Source organism: Lissotriton vulgaris, chromosome 5, assembly GCF_964263255.1.
Source record: "Lissotriton vulgaris chromosome 5, aLisVul1.2, whole genome shotgun sequence".
Taxonomy (NCBI): Eukaryota; Metazoa; Chordata; class Amphibia; order Caudata; family Salamandridae; genus Lissotriton; species Lissotriton vulgaris.
Genome location: NC_141693.1, coordinates 1,179,965,508 through 1,179,988,499, shown reverse-complemented (window position 1 = coordinate 1,179,988,499; position 22,992 = coordinate 1,179,965,508). Strand labels below are relative to the sequence as shown.

At 40.3% G+C, this 22,992-nt stretch overlaps 1 protein-coding gene across 1 annotated transcript in view; it reads right to left on the bottom strand.

The window, feature by feature from the left end:
• Positions 1-22,992, bottom strand: part of BTBD16 (BTB domain containing 16) — an 887,756-nt gene that overhangs the window by 753,631 nt on the left and 111,133 nt on the right. Inside the window, exons 3-4 of the mRNA XM_086920301.1 lie at positions 3,611-3,770; positions 371-509 (exon numbers count right to left, since the gene is read on the bottom strand). Of these exons, the coding sequence (XP_086776427.1) occupies positions 371-509; positions 3,611-3,770 (299 nt within the window). The remainder of the gene's footprint in view (positions 1-370; positions 510-3,610; positions 3,771-22,992) is intronic.

Here is a 22,992-nt window from a genome sequence, read left to right as displayed (position 1 = left end):
ATCAGCATTAGCTAGTGGAGTCATATGTTTAACAAAAAGTTGATAAATCTTCCTAACAGTATCCCCATTGCCCAGCACCGCAGGCCACTTCAAACGTCTGCGATTATTGGATTCTATAGGTTCATGTGAGGGTTCATGTGTAGACAATTTAGCACTACATGCTGCAACTGACCAAGGCACAAAGCTCTAGCCCACTGACGTGCCAGATCTCACTAAGATTATTTTTGATGCCGGCAGGCTATTTTTTAATTAAGTGTTAAACTTATATGAACTTTCCCTAGGGTCTGTTTTTGTTCAAATGATAAGAGTAAAAGCATTATATTTAAATCATTACAAAACTTTGATTGAAAAATAAAAAAGTAGGACTTACCTCTTGAAAAGACATAGGCTAGGGCGGGTTTCTTTGTAATCCGCTCTGGTGGTATGACTAGAGCTAAGCGGTTTCACAGCTGGCGGCAGGGATAGTGCATCAGATTTAGCATCCTCGCTTTGAAAAACACCGGTGTCTTCTAGATGGGAATCACAATCTGTTAGGGCGCACTAATAACGCATTTGTGTTGGTATAATTGAACTACAGTAATCCTGATTGCACAGATCTATCACGAGGCCCATCATGCATAGAGAATCACCAACCTAAGTAGCTCATAGCTCTGAACTTCCCATGAACAGCTCAGGGCTTTAACATACACATGGGACATTTATATTACTGTTTATCAGATAGTTCCCGACAACCTCCCACTCTTAACCAGGTTGTACATCTTCCTTACCTGTTCTGTTCTCATGCAATATCCTAGTCATAATTAACAAGGTAAGCCCACAATATCAGCTGAAACTAAAATCAGAAACCCTCTATACTAGGTGATTGCATATTTAATCGGCCAATGAACCTTTAGTAACTGCAATATGTAGCCAGCTACCTGCGTCCATGGTCCAGTACTGTGGACTACCTTAAACTCAACCCTGAAAGTCAAACCAAACTGCTTGAGGACTAATGAACCTCACTCTAAATATGGGCTGCGACTGTAAACAATTAGGATAATGTCTACCTTACACAACCGTACCCTTAACGCACCTCATCCCTACCAGAAGTAGACTAGTCTATCAATTAAACAGTCAGTGCTTTGAAGCACCCAAAAATCTCCTAGAAGGAAGGCAACAACGAAGAAAGTTAAACCGGTGTTCTTGCTACGCCCTAAAGGCGTCTTAACTAAAAGAGGAACAAAACCAAAAAAGAAAAACGTGAAACAGAACAGATGAATTAATAGGCACACCACAGGAGCTTATAGAGAAACAATATACTTCTTTGACCATGTGTGCCAAACCAATACAAGTACAAGCATGCCACTCCTTTAATCAACTTCTCATCATGTATGAATTATTCAACCTGGGCATTTTCAGCAACAATTACTAGATAATTGTAGTGATTTTGCCTTTTTCAAAAATTCAACATCCACACAAGAGTCCTATAAAGTAAAACCTTAAAACTAGATAATGCTGTCCCACAAAACTGCTCACTACGTTAATAGCCAGGACTCTTCAGACACCCTAAAATAAACACGGGCAATGGCTGTAATTTACAACCCTCCTTTGGTTTTTCTTTCCTCAATAATTCTTAACTGTACTCAACTTTTGATTGTTAGTATACTGCAATATAAAAACAGTTTTGTACGCCAAGCTATTTTTGTTCTTTCAACATCATGAAAAACAGTTATATAATCATTCTAGATAAATTCCGCATCCAAAATACAAAATGGATAGCAGCCCTCATCCTTCTCAGGCTACTCTGTCACACTCAAAGCCTTTAGGGACCAAAATCTTAGGGGAAACTACCAAGGTGCAATCCGGTCTTGTCGAACGTACAGCAGATTAGGTTACCTCCTTCTCACAAGATCAACCAAACAATCAGACTTTTAAAGCTCTGTTTACATCCTTTGTCTCAACGGACTTTATCTCAGAACCCCAGGATCTTATCATAGCTTGGAATTCTTCTTCATTCAGTTGACTACATCAAGAAGAAACACGTTGCTAGGAAAACTAAAATCGCTTGGTACCAGCACCTTTTATGGAAGGAAGTCAAAACTTCAGACTTCAGAGCCACACTTCAAGCCTTCCTACACTTGCACCTGGATGGCAGCCACACAGCTTCACAGCCCCAAAACTCAGAAATACCCCTTATAAAGATAGCGTACACTCCGCAGGAGGCCTCTTCATGGACCTGAAAATATATTACTACATATCCCACCCCCTCCCACTGATGGAACTACACTGCCTCGCCTTGGCAGCCTGTATCACCAAAATCATCAGCATCCTCATATACAAAGCCAGCACCACCATCGCTGGTGAACGTTCATGGAGCACACAGCTAGGACACCATTAGACTAAAGACAGAGAATTGCCAAAAACTGAAAACAAGGTCTGGGGAGATCTCTATTTGTGCATCCAGGAAAAGGGACGGTACCTGTACCCATTAGAACTGCCTCAACACTGCTACAACTTAGGAAAGCGTTGAAGACATAGCTCTTTAAAGAATAATGCAACACAACATAGTAAAAGTTTACATTCATTTCCAGAACCCAGCTCCCTTTCAAATCACTCAATGACTGTATCTTTGGTTTTGACAATGTACGGAGCTGTACTGCCTGTTGGCTAGGTTCAGACTATACAAACACAACAAATATACATACTTGCAAGGTTAGTCGTCAATAACTCCATATTTTTCTCATACACTACCATAGTCATCATATCAGCCAACTGTTAGTAGGAGTCCTCAACGTAAACACTATTTCCCATGTGATAGTAGAGATGCTGATAGGGTCATGGTCTGGCTCCTTAAAACTACATTACAATATCTTGCACCCACTTTCCTCAACCCACTTGACAACCATAATCATCCTCGTATTTGACTATTGCAATTCACTGTTATAGGCTAACTAGCCCTAAAAATATTACAATACCTGGTTCGAAATACAGCTTCGAAACCGAACCTCAGACACCACATGAGAGCTATACCAAAAACATGTAGCTATCTCAAATTCAGCAAGTCTGCCTCTAACAAGGCCTGCCACACATTGAGACCTATATATGATCCAACAAACTGTTAACAATAAGCAAACAATATCCAATTAGACCCACCTCAGTCCAGATGTGAGAACTATCCAGCACAAATTGACAATAAGAATATCGCATTACAGCATGACAAATCACTACTACCACAAGCCTGTTATCTATTACGGAGACTCAAAAGTACCGCGACACAGGGTATGCCCATATCCTTTCACTCTGCTTCTCCACTCCCATGATCTGGTCTATATTCCTCGCCCAGCTTGTTCATACTTATACTGGGCTTTCCTCCACCCACTCTAAACAGCCTTTTCTCACATTAACGTTTTTTTCCCTCTGTGTTAACAACAGAAAGTATGGTACACTCAGAATACATAGGGCTACTTAAAAAAGAATATGGATCAGCATGTGTTTGGCCCGGTTTATGTGGACACTAGATCCCAATAGCAGGAAGGACATATGCATAAAAAGTTATGGTAATTTTTGTTTAATTCTACAGGTCTGCATGGTTTCATACTGTAACAAAACTGCCTTCCACATTCCTACCCACCTGTCATAATCCGCTTCAGTGTTTCATTGAAGCCGGTTCTGATGGCCTTCCGCGCCTGCGCAGTTCCCAGAAGGTCAAAGTCCAAATTGCATGGAAGCTGCCAGCGGTTGGATAGGCCAACCTGACAGCGAATGATGCGCTGCCTTGATCCGAAGGGGACCTGAAACAGGCAGAGAAAGAAGCCATTTGGAAAATACATTTAACAATTACAAGGAAAGCCAACGAGAGGCTACTGGGAATAAAATCGTCTGACAGTATTCTTTCCAAAATGCAGCAACGGCAACCTTAAATTGTGATAACCACTGACAATACATACCTAAAATCTATGACAAATACGCTTCTAAACCAACCGACCTGTATTGAAAGAGTTGGAAAACCAGTTGGCCCTTTCAGCATCTGGTTACAATTAGAAACGATCTATGCTGAAGTGCCCCACCCAAACACCAAAAGTTGGGAAAGCAACTTAAACCCTTGTAGTCTTTTTTGACAAATACAGTGTCTGATAAGAGGGACAGCACATTAACAGAGCTTGTACTCTGAAGATTTTCATGTGAATGCTATTTGCTAACCCATTGTCAATTTCCTTCACAAGGCTATCCGGACCGCAGTGCATGTCAGTGTGGTGGTAGCAGCTTAGCTATGGCGGAATGAGCCTGTAGACCTTCTGGAGGCTGTTTCTTACTCAATCCTCAATAAATCTTAATACAAAGGAGATGGTCCATTTCTGCACAGATTTGTGTGGAGGAAGGTTTCCGCCAGAGACCAGAGTCTTCTGATCTCTCCCTCTCCCAGATAACCTCCTCAAATCAGCAATGATGCATTTGTTACAATCATTAGCACTGGGTGCGGCAGGGAGAGGAGTCATCCGCCAGTTCAACTGCAGTCTAGCAAATATCCACTGCACATCTTTTGCAGTTTCCGCCAAAACCTGGATGGAATCTGAGAGGTCCCCTTGTGCTGAGGCCACGGAGATACCAGATCCCACTGCACAACACATGCCATATAGCGTGGTCCACCAGCAGGAGGCCAAAAGATCATGAAGCCTCAGAGTAGATCTCACCGATATCCAGGTCAAGGACTAAAACATCATGATCATAGTTTGAATATCTGGATGTGTTGAGGTGGAGGGAAGGCAAGAAACAAAACTGTGTCCAGAATGACTCGAATGAAACGGAGTCTCTGTGAAATAATCTGGTGTGACTTCGGCACACTGATAGAAAATTCCAGAGATGTCAACAGGTTGCCCGTCATCTAGAGGTGGTTCACAACTGTTTGAGGTGAGCCCACCTCCAACAACCAGTCATCAAGGTATGGGAAGACTGGTATTCCTAACCTCCTCAAATGGGCAGCAACCACCACCACCACTGTTGTGAACATTGGAGGGGCATCTGTGAGACCAAAGAGAAGCACAGATAACTGAAAGTGCATGTAGCCTATCAGAAATCTCAGGTAGCATCTGTGGGATTGAAAGACAGTAATACTCACCTTGCAAAATCAATGCTACCAACCATTCACCTGGATCAAGGGCAGACAGTACTTAGGCCAAAGTGAGAATCTTGCACTCGTCCATCATAAGAAAGAGGTTCAGAGTCCAGGTCGAGCATAGGATGAAATCCTCTGTCTTCTCTTGCGCCAAAAGGTAGCAGCCAGTCCTGACCTCTGATGGCGGCACCCTGGAAGTAGTGGTTCCAAAGTGGTCCGCCCTGGCTGCTGCACCTCAGTCAATATATTTGTGTAAAAACTGCAAGGAGACAAGCTGGAGGTCAAGAATTTCTGCCGCGTTTCTAATGACGCTGGTGAAAGAGGCAGATTCCGCTGTAGATGGGTCAGATGGATAATTGAGTTCAGTATCTATGAAGGTGTCAAAGTCACTATCCTCCTGGAGGGCCAGAAAAATATCTGCATCATCATATATTTACAATTTTTCGTTGCTATTGTCTTCATCATATTGCTTCAGGTCTGAGAATCTATGTTGCAGGGTAAGCGTTATCATAAAGAGTTGGGCACAACATTGACTGAGGTCACGGCATATTCGCTTTAGAGTCAGAAAGGACATGGGTTTCTCCAATGTTGGTAGCATCGACGCTTGCGGAACCAAATCAGTATTATAGAGATATACATATTTCTGTAGACACCTACATGTTCATGGCCATTAATGAGTGCATTCCGAGATAGACAGAAGAACAGGGAAGGAAGCTATCAAGAAAGGAAGTGAAGAACAAGAAAATAATTAAATGAATAAAGAATGGAGAAAAACAAAAGAATGAAGAAAAAAGGAAGAATGAGAAGAAGGAAAGGAGAGGAGAGAAGCAAAGGGGGGAAGACAGAAGGAAAATAGAACGAGATTAAAAAAACATAATGAGTGATGAAATAGAGAAGAATGTCAGAACAAGAAAGAAAGTAGCAAAGGAAGAACGATAAAATTAAAAAGGAGAAAAATCCAAGGAGAAATGTGAGAGAATAAGAAAAGAAAACAGAAATATTAGAGAAAGAAAAGGGAAAGAGAGAAGGAATGAAGACAAGGGACAATGGAAAAAAAGAAAAGGAGTGAAAAGGGTAGGAGAAAAGACATAGGACAGAAGGCAAAGAAAAAACAAAACAGGTGAAAGAGAAAAAGAGAAGAGCGATAAACGAAAAAGAAGAAAAAGGGGTGAGGGAAAGAAGACCAATGAGACAAGGAAATGAGGGAAAGGACAGAAGAAAAAGGAGGAAACTATGAGAAGCAAATGAAAAATAAGAAAGAAGAGAAATGAAAGAGAAAGAGCCAAAAAGATAAGAAAAGAGAGGAAAGGAAAGTAGGCAGGGAAAGTAGAGGAAAATGGAAGAAGAATCAAAATAAATGCAAAAAATAATAAAGAAACAGATGAAAGTGGTGAAAGGGGTGAAGGAGAGAAAAGAACTAGGAAAGAAGAAAGGGAGAATAAAAAGAGAAAAAGAAAAACAATGGAAGGAAAAGGGAAGAGGGGTGATGAAGGAAAGGACAAAAAGAATAGAAGGAAAGGGGCAAAAAGATCGAAGGGGCAAGAACCCGAGGAGGAAGGAAGGTAAGAGAAAGAAAGTAGAAAAAGGAGAGAAGAAAAGCAGAAAAAGCAGGATGTTGCGTGTTTATCTAGGTTCCTGATCGATACTGTGACCTTATGCCCCTATTCGGCTATAAATCCATTTATTCCCTATATTGGCATAACCGTTCAAGTGCGATATTCAGAAAAGTCATCTCTGGCCTCACACGAACAGAGCCACATTCCAGCATAGTTCTCTGCCACTTCCTTTGCAACCAATTAGTGCAATGACAGAGCAGAAGTCACTATCTGATATTCCTAGATTAACACTCCGAGTTCTTCAACAAGATAAAAACTCAGCAAACCTGGAAATCCCCGCTTGCTGTGTTTTGATTAGTAATGGAACTCTAATGAGCAACTGATAGCTATCACTTCCTAGTGACATCTTTAATTGACGTCTTATGTCCAGCAAACTTGCGTCAAACCCGGCACCTGTCAGGTATAAATATTACCAACGTTGCCTTAAGCAAAGAAACCAACAAAAGCTGTCGTGCTGTTGTAAGCTGCTGTGCACCCTGTGTGCATCCCATTGCTGCTGCAGGCAGTACGCTGCTGCTGTCCCTTGGTGGTGAAGCTACTGATACCATTATCGCTGCTAAAGCGCGAACGATGGTGCAGTACGCTTAGGAGCTGAACAGCCGTCCCTCTGCGAAGAGCCCAGCAGATTCCAGCTGCCGCGGACGCTGTCCCCCGCCTCCTCCTCTCGACGCGCTGAAGAAGAGCCGCTGCCTTTCTCCTGCAGAGAAATCCAGCTCCGGCGTTTCCGGTCTACCCTTGCGGGTGACAGGGATATCGAGATTGCCCCCTGAAGGAAATACCAGACTTCCATCATTCTATTCAGAGGTATGGTGTTGACTAAACCCTTAGATGAGAATTCTTGAAACAAACCTTGGCAAAACCAACTTAACTTAAAGCTACTTACTTACTCCCCTTCCACGTGTTAGGCTTAGGTCAGGCACACTGGGGTAGGCGTAGTTAGAAGCACCAGTTGAGTATGTTAGCCTAATGTATATATGACTGTATATATGTTTTATTACTTTTAAACCATTGTATGGCTAAGAAACCATATCAATGCTTTTACAGTTCTATTTCGCAATACTTATCTTACTGTACATACTTTTTATCATAACAAGTCTTGCAATTGTGGCAATACATTTCTCTTGTACGAGAAGAAAGACTGTTCAATAAATGTTAACCCTTTATTGACAAACGCCCGTCTCTCTATTCTCTACATCTCGTGAAAGTAAACTGCACTAATCTGACTGAGTGAAATACCTGTCTATTGTTTCACACGACCCTAGAGATTGACTCTTGATCTGAGGAGCAAAGTTGTCATGTTGCACGGTTGTTGGAAAGCTGAATCCCTTCTTGTCTGTGCCAGGGAAGCTGATCACTTCCCATGCAGAGAAGAAAGTTTCCAGTGACCTCTGAGCTAGTTGGTAACACACCCAATTAAGTTTAGCATAGTCAGTGGAGGCCTGGAATATCCGCAGTTCCACGTCGATACTACTGTTTATGTTATTCCAATGCGCAGGGCCTAGTGGGAAACTAGGAACTACACTACATGGCGCCCAACGTTTGGTAAGGCGATAAACTAACGCAAGACGTTAGAGTAACTCAGTCGTGCATATTTCACACAGACCCCTTTCTCCCGTAAATACTCCAATAGACGTCTGGAGTGGGTAAAAGGTTAAAATCCGCCCGAACTCAGTAGGAAGAGATTCCTATGTAAAGCTCTGGTTTATTCAACGTTGAAGGATACAGTGTTCCAAAATATTGTGCACCTAATCTTTGTCTCCTTGGAGACCTACTCTGCAAACCTTGCATTTCAACAATGCCAGGAGAAAACGGAACCACGGGGGCCGCAGTAGATGCGACTCAGCAGGGTCCCGAACACACAGACCCGGATGCTATTATCATCCCGGTCCACTTAAGAAGATCTATAACGTTAAAACTTATAGAAAACGGACTGACACCTCAAGGTGGTACAGTAATTTTCGTGATAGAGGCTCACGAGTATCGGCAGACAGAGGTATTCTATTCATGGATAAACTTTCCAGCGGTAAACGCTATAACAAAAGAGTTTCACTATTACAAAATAGAGAAACCTCCGGAAGAGTACGCTCCTTTCGAGGAGATTGAAATTCCACTTAAATTTTTAAGAGCACCTGCTCTGGTTTAATGGTGCCCTAAAACACAATGATCACATTACCAGGCTCGGTCCACTAGGTAGACCAGGAGCCACATGGCCGGTTCTAGCCAGCTACACACCACATCCTGACATTGTAAAAATGTCAAAGGAAGAGCTGTTAGTATAGCTAAAAACATTAATAAAAATACATAGGCAATTAGTCCAATATGTAATGCGGACTGCAACAGTCCAGCCAGCTGTTAATACACCACAGCTGACCCCTCATCAGGGGAATACTAATAAAATCACACCACAGAACATACAGTCATGTCTTGGTAAAACACCCGTAAAACGGGAACAAATTCCTTTCTGGTTAGCACAGAAAATCACTCAAATAGAGGCAGTATTTCCTGATACTACCCCTATAGAGAAACACAGAATCTTGACCATCTGCCTTCCTATGGGAATCGCACCACATATGGAGGACTGCGACACTTGGGGTACAGTCTTTGCTTCCATCTACACAAAAACACACGGTGTTCCGTCTATGGCGGTAATACCAGAAGTGCTAAAACAGATTCAAAATGAATACGGTCCAGAGCCCGCTTTAAATCTAGGTATGAAATTACTGAAAGACTTCAAGCAGGTCTCGGCTCTATTATTAGCCAACATAAAAGGAGAAGCAGCATCTGTGGCGATCCGCCAGAAGTTGAAGGAAACAGATATAAAAGATCAGCCATTTGAGCTTGCAAAAATCATAGAAAAATGCTATGAAGAATTAGGTAGAGACAGCTTGGGTGGGAAACCAGTAAAGCCCCAACTGCCCGAAAATCCTGAAAAATTATTTATTAAAAATAATTTAAACACTCCTAAAAAGAGCTGGAATGGAAATAAACAATCCACTCCCAAGGAAAAAGTATTCCAGTCCAGAGGAAAGTCTCCTCGCCGGAGGGAAAGAACTCCGACTCGAGAACACCAGTCTCCCCAGAGGGAGCCCTCTGAGAAAATATATAACCTTAGAAATAGGGATAATCTGAAAAAACCTGATAGATATCAAAGTATTGATACACGTCCCTCTCGATCTCTTCCACAGAATTCGGAAAGAAGAGGACGGTCAGACCCAGGAGAGCACACCAAGTCCAAAGACAAGGAACCTGCTCAGAGTAAAAAATCTCAATTTCCTAAAAAGAAGGTAGCCAGTATTAGAGTAATCAACCATGCCGAGAATACTGAGGACACAGTTGAAAAACGGGGAGTGGGCATTGACAATGTTGGACAGTGCAGCAGAAATCAGTATAGCGCGCAAGATCTTGATGAGTCATCTGGAGACAGTGGACACGAATGAATACATTCAGGTTGAAACTGCCGACACCAGACTTAGCGAGCCCCATAAAATATACGAAATAACATTGCGTATAGAGGGTGATAAGACTAGGAAAATAAAGGGTCTGTTTTGGGATAAGCTCTCAAAAGGCTATGATATTCTGTTAGCTGAAAAAGATTGGCCCCCAGAGTTTGTCAGGGAGTGCCCTCGTGGCGAAGAAGTGATTATGCCTGCCTTCTCGAATCACATTCCGATTCACAAAAAATATACCTATGCAAGGAAATGGGCAGTAGCCCAGGCACCTGCATTATATAAAAATCATGTAGGATGGGATGAGGATTCACCTCCTCACAAAATCCAATTAAAAAGTGAACCAACTGCCCAACGGCAGTATCCCATAAAGCAAGAAGCTAAAAAAGAAGTCAGGGAGATCTTAGATCAACTTGAATACCAGGGGGTGATTGAAACATGCACCTCTTAAATGAACAATTCTTTGTTTCCTGTCTCCAAGCCAGACAATTCATATCGTCTAGTTTTGGACTACAGACATCTTAATACATGTTGCAAAACTTTTGCAGTACAAAACTCACATAGTGCAGCCCTAATGAATAACATAGTTAGGAAAAAATATAAAACGACATTAGACATATCTAATGGTTTCTTTTGTCAAAACATTGCACCAGAAAGCAGATATTTGACCGCTTTCTCTGCATTTGGGTCGCAGAAAAAATTCTGTCGACTCCCACAGGGGTTCAAGAACAGCCCAGGACTATTCTCAGCTAGGGTAACAGAGTTACTACAAATATATGATGATGAGGCATTGTCTTACGTAGATGATATTTATCTCACAGACGACTTGGATACTCACTTGAAAAGAGTGAACACCATTATACTTGGGTTCGCAGCAGAGGGTTACAAATTCAACTTTAAAAAGTCCCGAATTGCCCATCTGACAGTACTATTCTTAGGGTACGAATTATCAAGTGAAGGGAAAAGCCTAGCGGACAACTTCTTAGAGAAGTGCGCTGTACTCCAAGCTCCAAAAACGCTGAAGAATTTACAATCCATTCTAGGTTTTCTGAATTTCGGAAGAACTTACATCCTAAATTACGCAGAGAGGGTTAAACCTCTCTATGAACTAATTAAACCTGATTTTAAACAAATCAATTGGACTCAAAAACACACAGAAATTTTGAGATCACTGCAAACAGACATGTTAGCAAAAACTAAATTAGATACACGTGACAACACACGCGATCTTGTAATCCGAGTCATCCCAGGAAGATGCGGATTCACATACCTGACCTCTAATGAAGGAGAAAAGGTACCAATTTCAATTAAATCTTACTTGTACACACAGGTAGAAAAAACATTCAGTCACACAGAAAGAACTGTGAAAGCAGTGCAAATCGCATTAGCAAATGAGCGAGAACTAGCACACGGCAAACAGATTAATATCCTTACAGCGGAATCCGCCTTCGAAGCGCTATTCAGCCCAGTAAACCTGCCTACAGTGTCACTGGATCCGAAATGGATACAGTGTATAGATTCTCTAGGAGCGGAAGACGTGAAATACTATTTCGCCCCGCAATTTGAAGAACTGAATGATTTAGAATATGAAGAAGAATATCCTCTGCCAATCGAAATTCTACCTCTCCCACAATACGCCTGTATAATCTATACAGATAGCTTTGTACAGCATTTCAACGTAGAGAGAAAATCCTACAATGCAGCATGTGCGATCATTAAAGGTCGTTGGCTGTGCGGTAAATTCAGACCGAAAGTAACAAAAACTGAATCTGTAAGAAACTGGTCGGTTCAGAGAACTGAATTCAGATCTTTAAAGATGGCGCTCGAAAATGCAGAACGTGAATTCCCGACACTTATCGTGTGCGATTCTCATTTTTGCGTCAACTCTTACAACAATAAGCTGCAGAGTTGGATCGAAAACGACTACAAAGATGACACAGGTGCCACAATAAAGCATAAAATGCTCTGGAAACAGGTAGCTCTTTTACACAAAGAACTACAAAAGACTCACGTGATTCACGCACAGAGTCTTCAACGTGATGGCGTTCACGTTGCAGGGAAATCATTGGCTAATACAGCCACAGCGGAAGCAACTAACCCGGCTTCCGTAGCCACAAAAAAGCGTACAGATAAATACATAGATGGGGAAACCATGCTGGCAGTAAAAACGACCGTAAAAGGCGACTGTGCAGCACTACCCGTAAACTATCCACTCAATTATGCATACATAATCGATGCAAACTCCGTTCCTTTTGCTCGAATCCCTGGAGTGGGGGACAGAGTAATTCCAAACAGGAGCAGGAGGGGCTTCCTCTTACTGGAAGCACACATGGGGTTGGGTCTGAGACACCAAACAATCAAAGCCTCTCTGAAAGAATTACAATCAGAGTACTGGTGGCCAGGAATGAGTATAGATATTCAATGTTTTGCTCAAAATTGTGAAGACTGCAACAGAGATCGCAGTAATGAACAGGCCAGTGTAGTTTCAGGATCCCTTCTAGACAGCATAAGGCGGTCTATCTGCGCAATCAAAGAAGAGAAGCGCGTCCCATTGTACACAGTTAAGACAAAAAGCACTTAAAAAATGAGGCCTCCAGCGCTCGGCTGACGCTAGAACGGTTATAAAAGATTTGCGAGTCTTTATCGGCACATACGCAATTACCACGTTCCATTCTGACCAGGGTCCTGCTTTTAGCTCTCGAGCTTATAAGGAGGCCATGGCTAGCATGGGAATTGGGTTGCGGTATTCTTGTCCGTCATACCCCGGAAGGGAACAGTGTGGTAGAAAGAAAAAACCGTGACATAAGGCAATCTATAACAGCGAAGGTATTAGGTTCAAGCGCTGGGTGGGTCAAACATTTAATAAGTGTCCAGACTAGTCTTAACAACATGCCAAGAAATTCTCTAAAAGGTTTCAGCCCATACGAACTATTGTTCGGAATTAGAATGCGTATTCAGGACCTCGATAGTCAGATGTCAGTGGTACAAGAAAAAACAACAAACTTTGACATCAAAGATCGTTTGGCTGTTTTACAGGAACTGAATGAAACAAGAAAATCATTAAGCAACATAAAGTTAAAGCAACAGCCAAGTACCACTGACGAGGCACCACCAACAACAGCCCCAGCAAGGCCTGTCTGGATTCCAAAGATTGGGGATCTAGTCAGAGAAAAGATCGCGGTTAAGAAGGAATTTGGGCCTTCTTACAGAAAAGCAGTACCTGTCTTGGCAGTCACCGGAACAAGATCAGTTGTGCTACCGCCCCTTGCTGGTAAAAAGGAGAACAGAGTCGTGTCCATCGACCTGGTAAAACCACAAGCATGTGGCCTATAATCAACAGTAGGCCCAGTGGACTCCCAAGAAACAACAGAATACCCAAACTTGCAACAATCCAAGAGGTTCAAACTGAAAGACTAATCACATTCGATCAGCCTGCAGTGCACGGTGAAGGACTATGCAATAATGCCATGGAACTCGTGCCTCTTGAGACACAGATTGAAACAGTTCGTCAAGAAACAACACCAGTCTACACTAATGTGGCATCAGAAAGTGCTACCGAGAGACAGATTGAAAGAACAATCCCATCAATTGACAGAACTGCCTCTGGTTATTTCATCAACTTCGACAACTTCTCTGAAGATCAAAACGACCCCCGAAGTGATGCCAGAAACAAAAAAGTATTCTAAAGAAAATACAAGAGGACTCCTTCAACAAATCAAAGAATTATATCTGGATTCACCGTTGATTGAGCATTGGATTATTTCAGGGGTATTCATACTCCTACTATGCCTAATTTTAGTTTTAATTTTAGGAAAGTTTATTACAATTGAATGGACACAGCAAGTCAGAACATCAACTTAGTCCTGAAACCACACAGATCATCCCACGTGAAGAAAAGAGAACTGTCAACAGTAAACGTCACAGCAATTCCAATACCTGGTGGGGTAGTATGGGAGAAAACAGACTATGAGATATATGGTCCGGTCGAAATCCTGAAGTATCCTCATCAACTGAAGGTTTCCTTAAGTGACTTTGTAACACCTAGTACATTCTCTGATGATTGGGACTTTAACAGTATTAATGACATGATGTCTGATTTAGTAATGTCAGCTAGATTCACAGATCATGATTATTTACAAGGTTCATCTAGTTATGAGCAGTTATTCTGTTACACCCACTATGGGGATCATTACTTGCATAAATCTGCACAGCCTAGAAATGTTTTTATGTATAATCAATGGGAACATTGTTCTACACCACCTAAAAGCAGTTCTAAAGCATTTTTTGAGAAATTCAAATACTTCTCAGGGTTTAACACCAGTAATGCAGAAACGTTTTTTTATAAACTGTTAGATAAAACAGGAATGAAAACAATGCTGACAAATTCAAAATTGATATATTCAGAAGCATTTTATGACAAAATGATGACATTTGGTTTTGATTATTGGAAAAATAATATTGAAACGAAAACAATTTGGGGTACAAAAGATTGGCAGGTGCAAGGCATTGAAGCACTATTTAGAACCTGCATGATACTAGAACAAATGTTGTTTTTAAATGACACAATACACCAAACATCTTGTCTTGGCCTAGCTAAGATCAAAGACCTTAAAACACCGTCTATACCAAAGCCAATACCTGAGAATGCAACCACAGATATTGAGTTAGACGTGTCACAAATTTTACATTTCAACAGAACACATCCTGATTGGAAAAAGCGGTTAATCTGGCCTACAGACACAAACAGCTGTCAAGATAGATTCCTGAATAAAACACAGGGTTTAAAAATGACCAGATTAGACTCGAGATATTCCCAGAGACAACATCCAGGGATAATAACAACATACAGCGTAGGGAAACTCTGCCTTGAATGGCTAACAACATCCACACTGGCTGAAATTAAGCAACACTTGTCTTTACTAAAAGATGGTGCTGATTTGCGCGATTTCATTCTTGGACCACGCAAACAGCGTCAAAAGCGTTTCATAGCGACCAGTATCTATGCTGCTTACAACGAGGCTTGGAAAGTCAAACAAATTGAAACTGCTGAAAAAATACGAGAAATTGATCGTATTAATTTGGAGAAATCACTTTCTGTAGTAGACAATGGGTTAATGACTCTGTCTTCCAGAATATATTCATTGGACAATATTGTATCTTCTGCCTTTGATGTGATAGACAGAGACTTGCTAATGTTACAACATGGCCAGTCTCAATTACGCTCTATTATAGAACTAGGCTGGACGCTGCAAAATCTTCGTTCAGGCTATGTGCCTTGGCGTTTAATCAACACAACGTCATTATTTTCCATTTTTAACCTTACTGATAAAAAGATCAGTTTGGCACAGAAAGGAGCAGACTATACAATCCTGAGCATCGAAAAACTCGAGAGATTACCATTGACAATGTCAGAGAGTCCTGTCATTGAATGGATAATACACGGAATTATCACAATTTCGATAACAACTTTCCGATTTAGAAAGTGCCTTGAATACATACCTGCTGGCCAGTATGAACAATTGTGTAAAGGATATGTAAAATCTGAATGGAAATTACCATACACTCATTCTTGCTATAGTGACAGCGACAAAAATGTATTTCTTAGTGGTGACAACTGTAAACATTCACTAAGCGGTATACTTTTGTGTCAGGGTATTAATTTACACGGAGCATGTGATGGAAATTCTAACAACCTTTCATGCCACCAGCTAGTCACACCTGCAACTCAGATAGAGCCCTTCTTTATGCAACTTGCAAACGGGAGTTACATTCTTAGAACGGATCACAGATGTTGTGGCCTTGTGCCAGGGAAAAGTTATCTAGTAAGCGTAACATCCATGGTCAAATGCTGTATGCAAGCATTGTTTCCGAGTGGGCCTGCAGACACAGTGACTCCCATCTGGCCTCGTCTGAATCTCTATTCTATACGAATTGATACTTTAAGCAAAATGAAATCTGTACTTTTACAGACAACAGTGCCTATAACGTCATCAAAAGAGACGTATGATCTTCTAGTTGCAAGGACAGCTACTGAAGTTCATGACCTTTTATCAACAAATTGCCCCGTGCATTTTGTACCAATGCTAAGCCAACTCCTTAACATGTCTAGTGCCAAAAGCATCCCAGGCATATTCAAGACAGTCTTTACGGGACTGCTAACACCCTTCCAGGCAATTTTGGGAATCGTTCCTAATTTTGTACACTCTGTTTTTGGCGGCATACCATTATTTTTGGGACTTGTAGCAGGGATTTTATTTTTGACCCTCCTGCTTCGTTATGGCAAGCCGAAACTCAGACATAGCTCCCATGGGAATGGAAGAGACAATCCTAGCAATGCGCTACCGGGACAGGATAACTAACGTCCTTGGATTGGCCAGGCTGAGAGATCTAAACATGACCTGGTTCCTTTCATTCAGACCTATATGGCAAAATTGCATTTTACCTGTGCTACGGTGTATGCTTTGCGGCGATGAATGCGTGTTGGACATCTGTCTTTCACTTCCATCAGCAGTACCAATGGACGTCGATACTTTGCTCAGTCCAATAACGGCTCACGCATTGTGTTGTCCCCAGCGGCTACCAATCCTGATGACGGCATTTGTGGAGACTCCTGTGCTACGACTAGGTGGTAACAGTGGAGCAAGCGACAAAAGCCATCTGTGAGCATTGCTGCTCCTGACTACGATGACAGAAATCATTCTCACACCTGCCAAGTTACAACGCTATCAAATTTGGTTGAACTATCACCTGATTTTGTAGACCAATTCTTTGAGAGCCTGTCTGATATGATGTTCCCACCCATACAGAAACAATAACTTTGAGAAGCTTTCCGACACACAGCGTTCCCATGAACTCTGAATTCGGCCTTCAGTTTTAATCAACAAAAACTGCTAACAGCGTTGGAACTCTATTTCCCCGTTCAAGCATTAATTCCTTTTAAATTGGATATTTTTCAAATATTGACCCTTTTTGGCACGAACAATTCTTTGCCTGAGGTAAAATCTATTCTTAAAGAACAGAAGTTCGTACTTCTATTTTTTACACACACCTAGAGACACAACAACTTACATTAGCCTCTAGCACACATTTTTGCAATGCATTTATATGTGATGATTTATCTCGCCCTTCTTCTGTCAGAGATACTTCATGTGTAATTCTTATGCATAATCGTTCATTGATTTCATATGCAATAGTTTTTGAATGATTCTATGCTTCAAAAAAAAAAACATACAGTACCTAAATTTCACGTATTACAATATACGCCTATTTCGAATGCATTTATGTATTTTGGGGTTGGCAATGTTACACATGCATCTAATTGCTCTAGTTTTAGTAATTTGATGGACATGAAAACGTGGAGTGGGTGTTGCGTGTTTATCTAGGTTCCTGATCGATACTGTGACCTTATGCCCCTATTCGGCTATAAATCCATTTATTCCCTATATTGGCATAACCGTTCAAGTGCGATATTCAGAAAAGTCATCTCTGGCCTCACACGAACAGAGCCACATTCCAGCATAGTTCTCTGCCACTTCCTTTGCAACCAATTAGTGCAATGACAGAGCAGAAGTCACTATCTGATATTCCTAGATTAACACTCCGAGTTCTTCAACAAGATAAAAACTCAGCAAACCTGGAAATCCCCGCTTGCTGTGTTTTGATTAGTAATGGAACTCTAATGAGCAACTGATAGCTATCACTTCCTAGTGACATCTTTAATTGACGTCTTATGTCCAGCAAACTTGCGTCAAACCCGGCACCTGTCAGGTATAAATATTACCAACGTTGCCTTAAGCAAAGAAACCAACAAAAGCTGTCGTGCTGTTGTAAGCTGCTGTGCACCCTGTGTGCATCCCATTGCTGCTGCAGGCAGTACGCTGCTGCTGTCCCTTGGTGGTGAAGCTACTGATACCATTATCGCTGCTAAAGCGCGAACGATGGTGCAGTACGCTTAGGAGCTGAACAGCCGTCCCTCTGCGAAGAGCCCAGCAGATTCCAGCTGCCGCGGACGCTGTCCCCCGCCTCCTCCTCTCGACGCGCTGAAGAAGAGCCGCTGCCTTTCTCCTGCAGAGAAATCCAGCTCCGGCGTTTCCGGTCTACCCTTGCGGGTGACAGGGATATCGAGATTGCCCCCTGAAGGAAATACCAGACTTCCATCATTCTATTCAGAGGTATGGTGTTGACTAAACCCTTAGATGAGAATTCTTGAAACAAACCTTGGCAAAACCAACTTAACTTAAAGCTACTTACTTACTCCCCTTCCACGTGTTAGGCTTAGGTCAGGCACACTGGGGTAGGCGTAGTTAGAAGCACTAGTTGAGTATGTTAGCCTAATGTATATATGACTGTATATATGTTTTATTACTTTTAAACCATTGTATGGCTAAGAAACCATATCAATGCTTTTACAGTTCTATTTCGCAATACTTATCTTACTGTACGTACTTTTTATCATAACAAGTCTTGCAATTGTGGCAATACATTTCTCTTGTACGAGAAGAAAGACTGTTCAATAAATGTTAACCCTTTATTGACAAACGCCCGTCTCTCTATTCTCTACATCTCGTGAAAGTAAACTGCACTAATCTGACTGAGTGAAATACCTGTCTATTGTTTCACACGACCCTAGAGATTGACTCTTGATCTGAGGAGCAAAGTTGTCATGTTGCACGGTTGTTGGAAAGCTTAATCCCTTCTTGTCTGTGCCAGGGAAGCTGATCACTTCCCATGCAGAGAAGAAAGTTTCCAGTGACCTCTGAGCTAGTTGGTAACACACCCAATTAAGTTTAGCATAGTCAGTGGAGGCCTGGAATATCCGCAGTTCCACGTCGATACTACTGTTTATGTTATTCCAATGCGCAGGGCCTAGTGGGAAACTAGGAACTACACTACAAGGAGACAAAGAAAGCAAAACAATAGAGAAGGAAATAAAAAAGGAGAGAATGTGCGGAGAGAAGAAAAAGGTGAGATGGAAAGCAAAGAAGAAAAATAAAAAGAGATGAGGAAACTAAGGAGAGGTAAAGTAAACAAGCATTGGCATAGCCACTAAGTCTCACCTTTCGGACCTTATAAGTATTTAATTATGCAGCACAATATCCTTGGTGCAACATCAACTGTTGCATGGCTAAACACTTCTAATGTCCCAAAGGTGAGACCTATTGACTATGCCAGTGCTTGTTTAATTTGAAGAGACTACCATATTTTCGCACATGTATCGCATGATGTCTCTAATCGTGAAGGTTTTTCTAAAGATAATTAGTGGAGGACACCTTCTGCACTTCAGTTAAGTGTAAATGAATGCTTGCTTGCTTGTTTGTTTAAACATGTTTCTGATTGTTAGTTCCCAGTCAAGTAAACCGCAGCCCAGTGTTGTTGTACTCCAGGGGCCCATGCACAGATCAGATAGGCCTCACTATGAGTATCCCTGGTTTGATTTGTTCTTCACATCTACCCCTAAACTCACTCTAAGCCATGTGTTCTGGAAGGTTCTGACTGATGGATATTGTTTTTGTGTTCAATTTTTTTTACTGAGTTTTCATATTAAGCAAAACATAAAGACAAAACAGAAAAATATTATTGAGTGAAAATACCTAATCATTGTATAGATATTCAAAAGCATCAAATGAATTGCATTAAATAACAAACATTACAAGTAATCAAGAAAAAATAAAAAGGGAAGGGAAAGGAAACAAATATAAAATTATAGTAGATATAAATACATACTTAAGAAGATAAATATATTTCCACAGGTTTCCAAAAAGAGCGATGAGTTAGAGTTATGACTAATCCTGGATAAAGATAACTGTGCTCCTCTTCTTGTAAAAATCACCCATGACCACCAAGCATGTACTGATAATAATGAAACATCTATCCAACAGAATGTAATAGATTTTAAAGCAGCTGATATTACAAAAAGTAAGATGTTTACCTTCTAAGTCATTTAATTTATGCGACAAAACAGCAGATTTGCATATTAACATTTTAAACGAAAGGTCATCTTGAATAGATAATATCTTTTTTATAATATCCCAAACTTCTGTCTAAAATGTAGCAACTAAAGGACAATCAAAAAGCATATGCTTTAATGAACCCGCATGTAATTTACAGTGCCAACAATTTGAAGATTGAAGAAGTTTAACTTGAAATAAACGTAAATGGGTCCATAAACAGTTGAAAAAAATATAAAAATTAGTTTGATAAAGTGAGACAGGTAACAAACCAGAAAAATTACTAAGCCACATATCTTTCCATCTATCAACAGATCAGGAGGGAGAAAGTTCATTATTCCAATATACTGAAATCATATTAATGTTGGCTCCTAGAGAATTAGATAATTTTTTTAATATAAAATAGAAACACCATGAGATGATTCAGAAACAGTTTGAATATAAACTGATAAATCAGCTTTAACATTAGAAGGAATACCACGAGGGAAGGAATCTAGAATTGGATTACATAAAAATTCATATTTGGTGATATCAGACTGAGGTAAATTAAATTTTGTTTGTATAGCATCAAATGATATGAAAGCAATGTTATAATACAAATCTTTAAGATAGAAAATACCAGCATTAATCCATGAATACCAAAATCTTATATTTCTATTTAATTTAACCCCTTCGCTACGGGGTGTTTCCCCCCGCTGTGCGGGGGGCCGTGCGCGGCGCCGCCGTGCTGGGGACGAGCTCAGCTTGTCATGAGGCACAGCGGAGCTGCAATCATGACGAGGTGAGCTCGTCACGGCCACACCAGTTTTTAGAACGTTCAGCACAGCGGGGTAATTACCCCCGCGTGCGAACGTTCCAATGGCCGTGACGAGCTCAGCTCGTCATGAGTGCAGCTCCACGGTGCCTCATGATGAACTGAGCTCGTCACCAGCACCCATGAGGTTAATGACTGTGTTATGCCATAATGACATGTCTTCTGCATTAAACATGGGAGATTGAAACATTAAGTCTAAGTTATTAAAATTCATTTTAGTGGATTTAATAATAACAGATTTATGAAAAAAATATGATTTATTAGACATGGTTAACAAAGTGGGTAATGGAAATGGAGAAACTATTGATTTCTCGATAAGAAGCCATTTAGGTGGATTATTTACAGAGAAGGAGTTAAACCATATGGAACTTCGTTTTAAAATGAAAGCTTTGTGATAATGAAAAAAATCAGGTAAACCAAAACCAGCATTACATTTGGGCATTTTTAATTTGCTATAACTAATACAAGGTGATTTTTTATTCCAAAGACATTTGGAGAGATGTTTATGAACGTCTTTGTAAAATTTCAATGACAATTGTGTAGGAATCATATAGGAGTATAGAAGATTTTAGGTGCAATAGTCATTTTAATGGAATCCATTCTTTCCCACCATGAAAGGTGAAGTGAAGACCATTTGGAAGTTTTATCTCTAATATAATTTAAGAGAACGTCACAGTTCAATGTTATTGTAGGCTGTATGGATGAAGAAAACAGGATACCAAGATACTTCAATTTATCTTTTTGCCAAATAATTTCATTCATAGGAAACATATCAGGAGTACAATAAATATTCAAAGGAAACAATTCAGTTTTATGTGTATTCAATTTATAGCCAGATACTGTGGAATACTTTGAAATAATCTCTAATAGGGGAGGGAATGAATATAAAGGTTCACTAATAAATTAAAGGACATCATCAGAAGATGCTAAGGTTTTAATAATGACATCCTTAACATTGATTCCCTTAATATTATCACAATTTCTTATAGACGCATGTAAAGGTTCAAAACCTATAAGAAACAAAAGTAGGGAGAGAAAGCATCCTTGTTTTGTACCTCTAAAAAGGGAAAAATGGTTTGATATGTGGCCATTGATAAATAAACGAGCATTAGGAGCAGAATACAAAGCCAAATTAATGCGAATAAATGTGTCACCAAAGTTAAACAATAATAATGTATGGAATAAGAATTGCCGGTGAATTTTATCAAAAGCTTTCTCAGACACTAATGCAAGAATTCCCGATGGAAGAGCTATATTAGAAGCTTGTTCAATAAAATGTAACAGGGTTCTTATATTATTAGCAGAATATCTATTTTTCATAAAACCAGATTGATCTGGATGAATAATAGAATCTAACACAGGAGACAATCTGGAAGCAAGTATTTTAGCATATAATTTACAATCTTGATTAATTAAAGAAATAGGACGATAATTTGATACAAGTGTGGCATCCTTATAAGGTCTGGGAAGGACAACAATTAAAGCCTCAGTAAAAGAACCTGAGGTAATTCCTGTAGAACCAAAAATGGTAAAAAGTGGAAATAAAAAAGGGATAATCTGTAAATTGAAATTCTTTATAAAACTCAGCAGGAATACCATCGGGAACAGGAGATTTATTTTCTTAAGAGATTTTATGGCTGATAGAATTTCATCTTGAGTATTTGTAGAGTCAAGCCCACTTTTATCCAATTGTGAAATCTTGGGTAAACCACATTTAGTTAAAAAGGAATCAATCAAAGAAACATCACCAAAAGTGGGTTTGTTATAGAGGGTAGAATAAAAATCCAAAAATTCATTAACAACATCATTGTGTGTTATAGCAATTTTAACATTAGATCCATGAACTGAATTAATTTGAGTTGTATCTTTTTTTAAACGAAAATAATTAGCTAAAAGTCTGCCTGTCCTATTGGCATTGAAACTACATCTGGCTTTAGAATTAGAGATCTGAATACCAGCTCTTTTGCAAAGGATTGAGTTAAATTCATATCAAAGTTTTTGTAATTTGATTCTATATTGAGAGTCATTAAATGCAATAAAAAGTCTTTCAAATTTAGTTATTTGCTTTTCCAAGTGT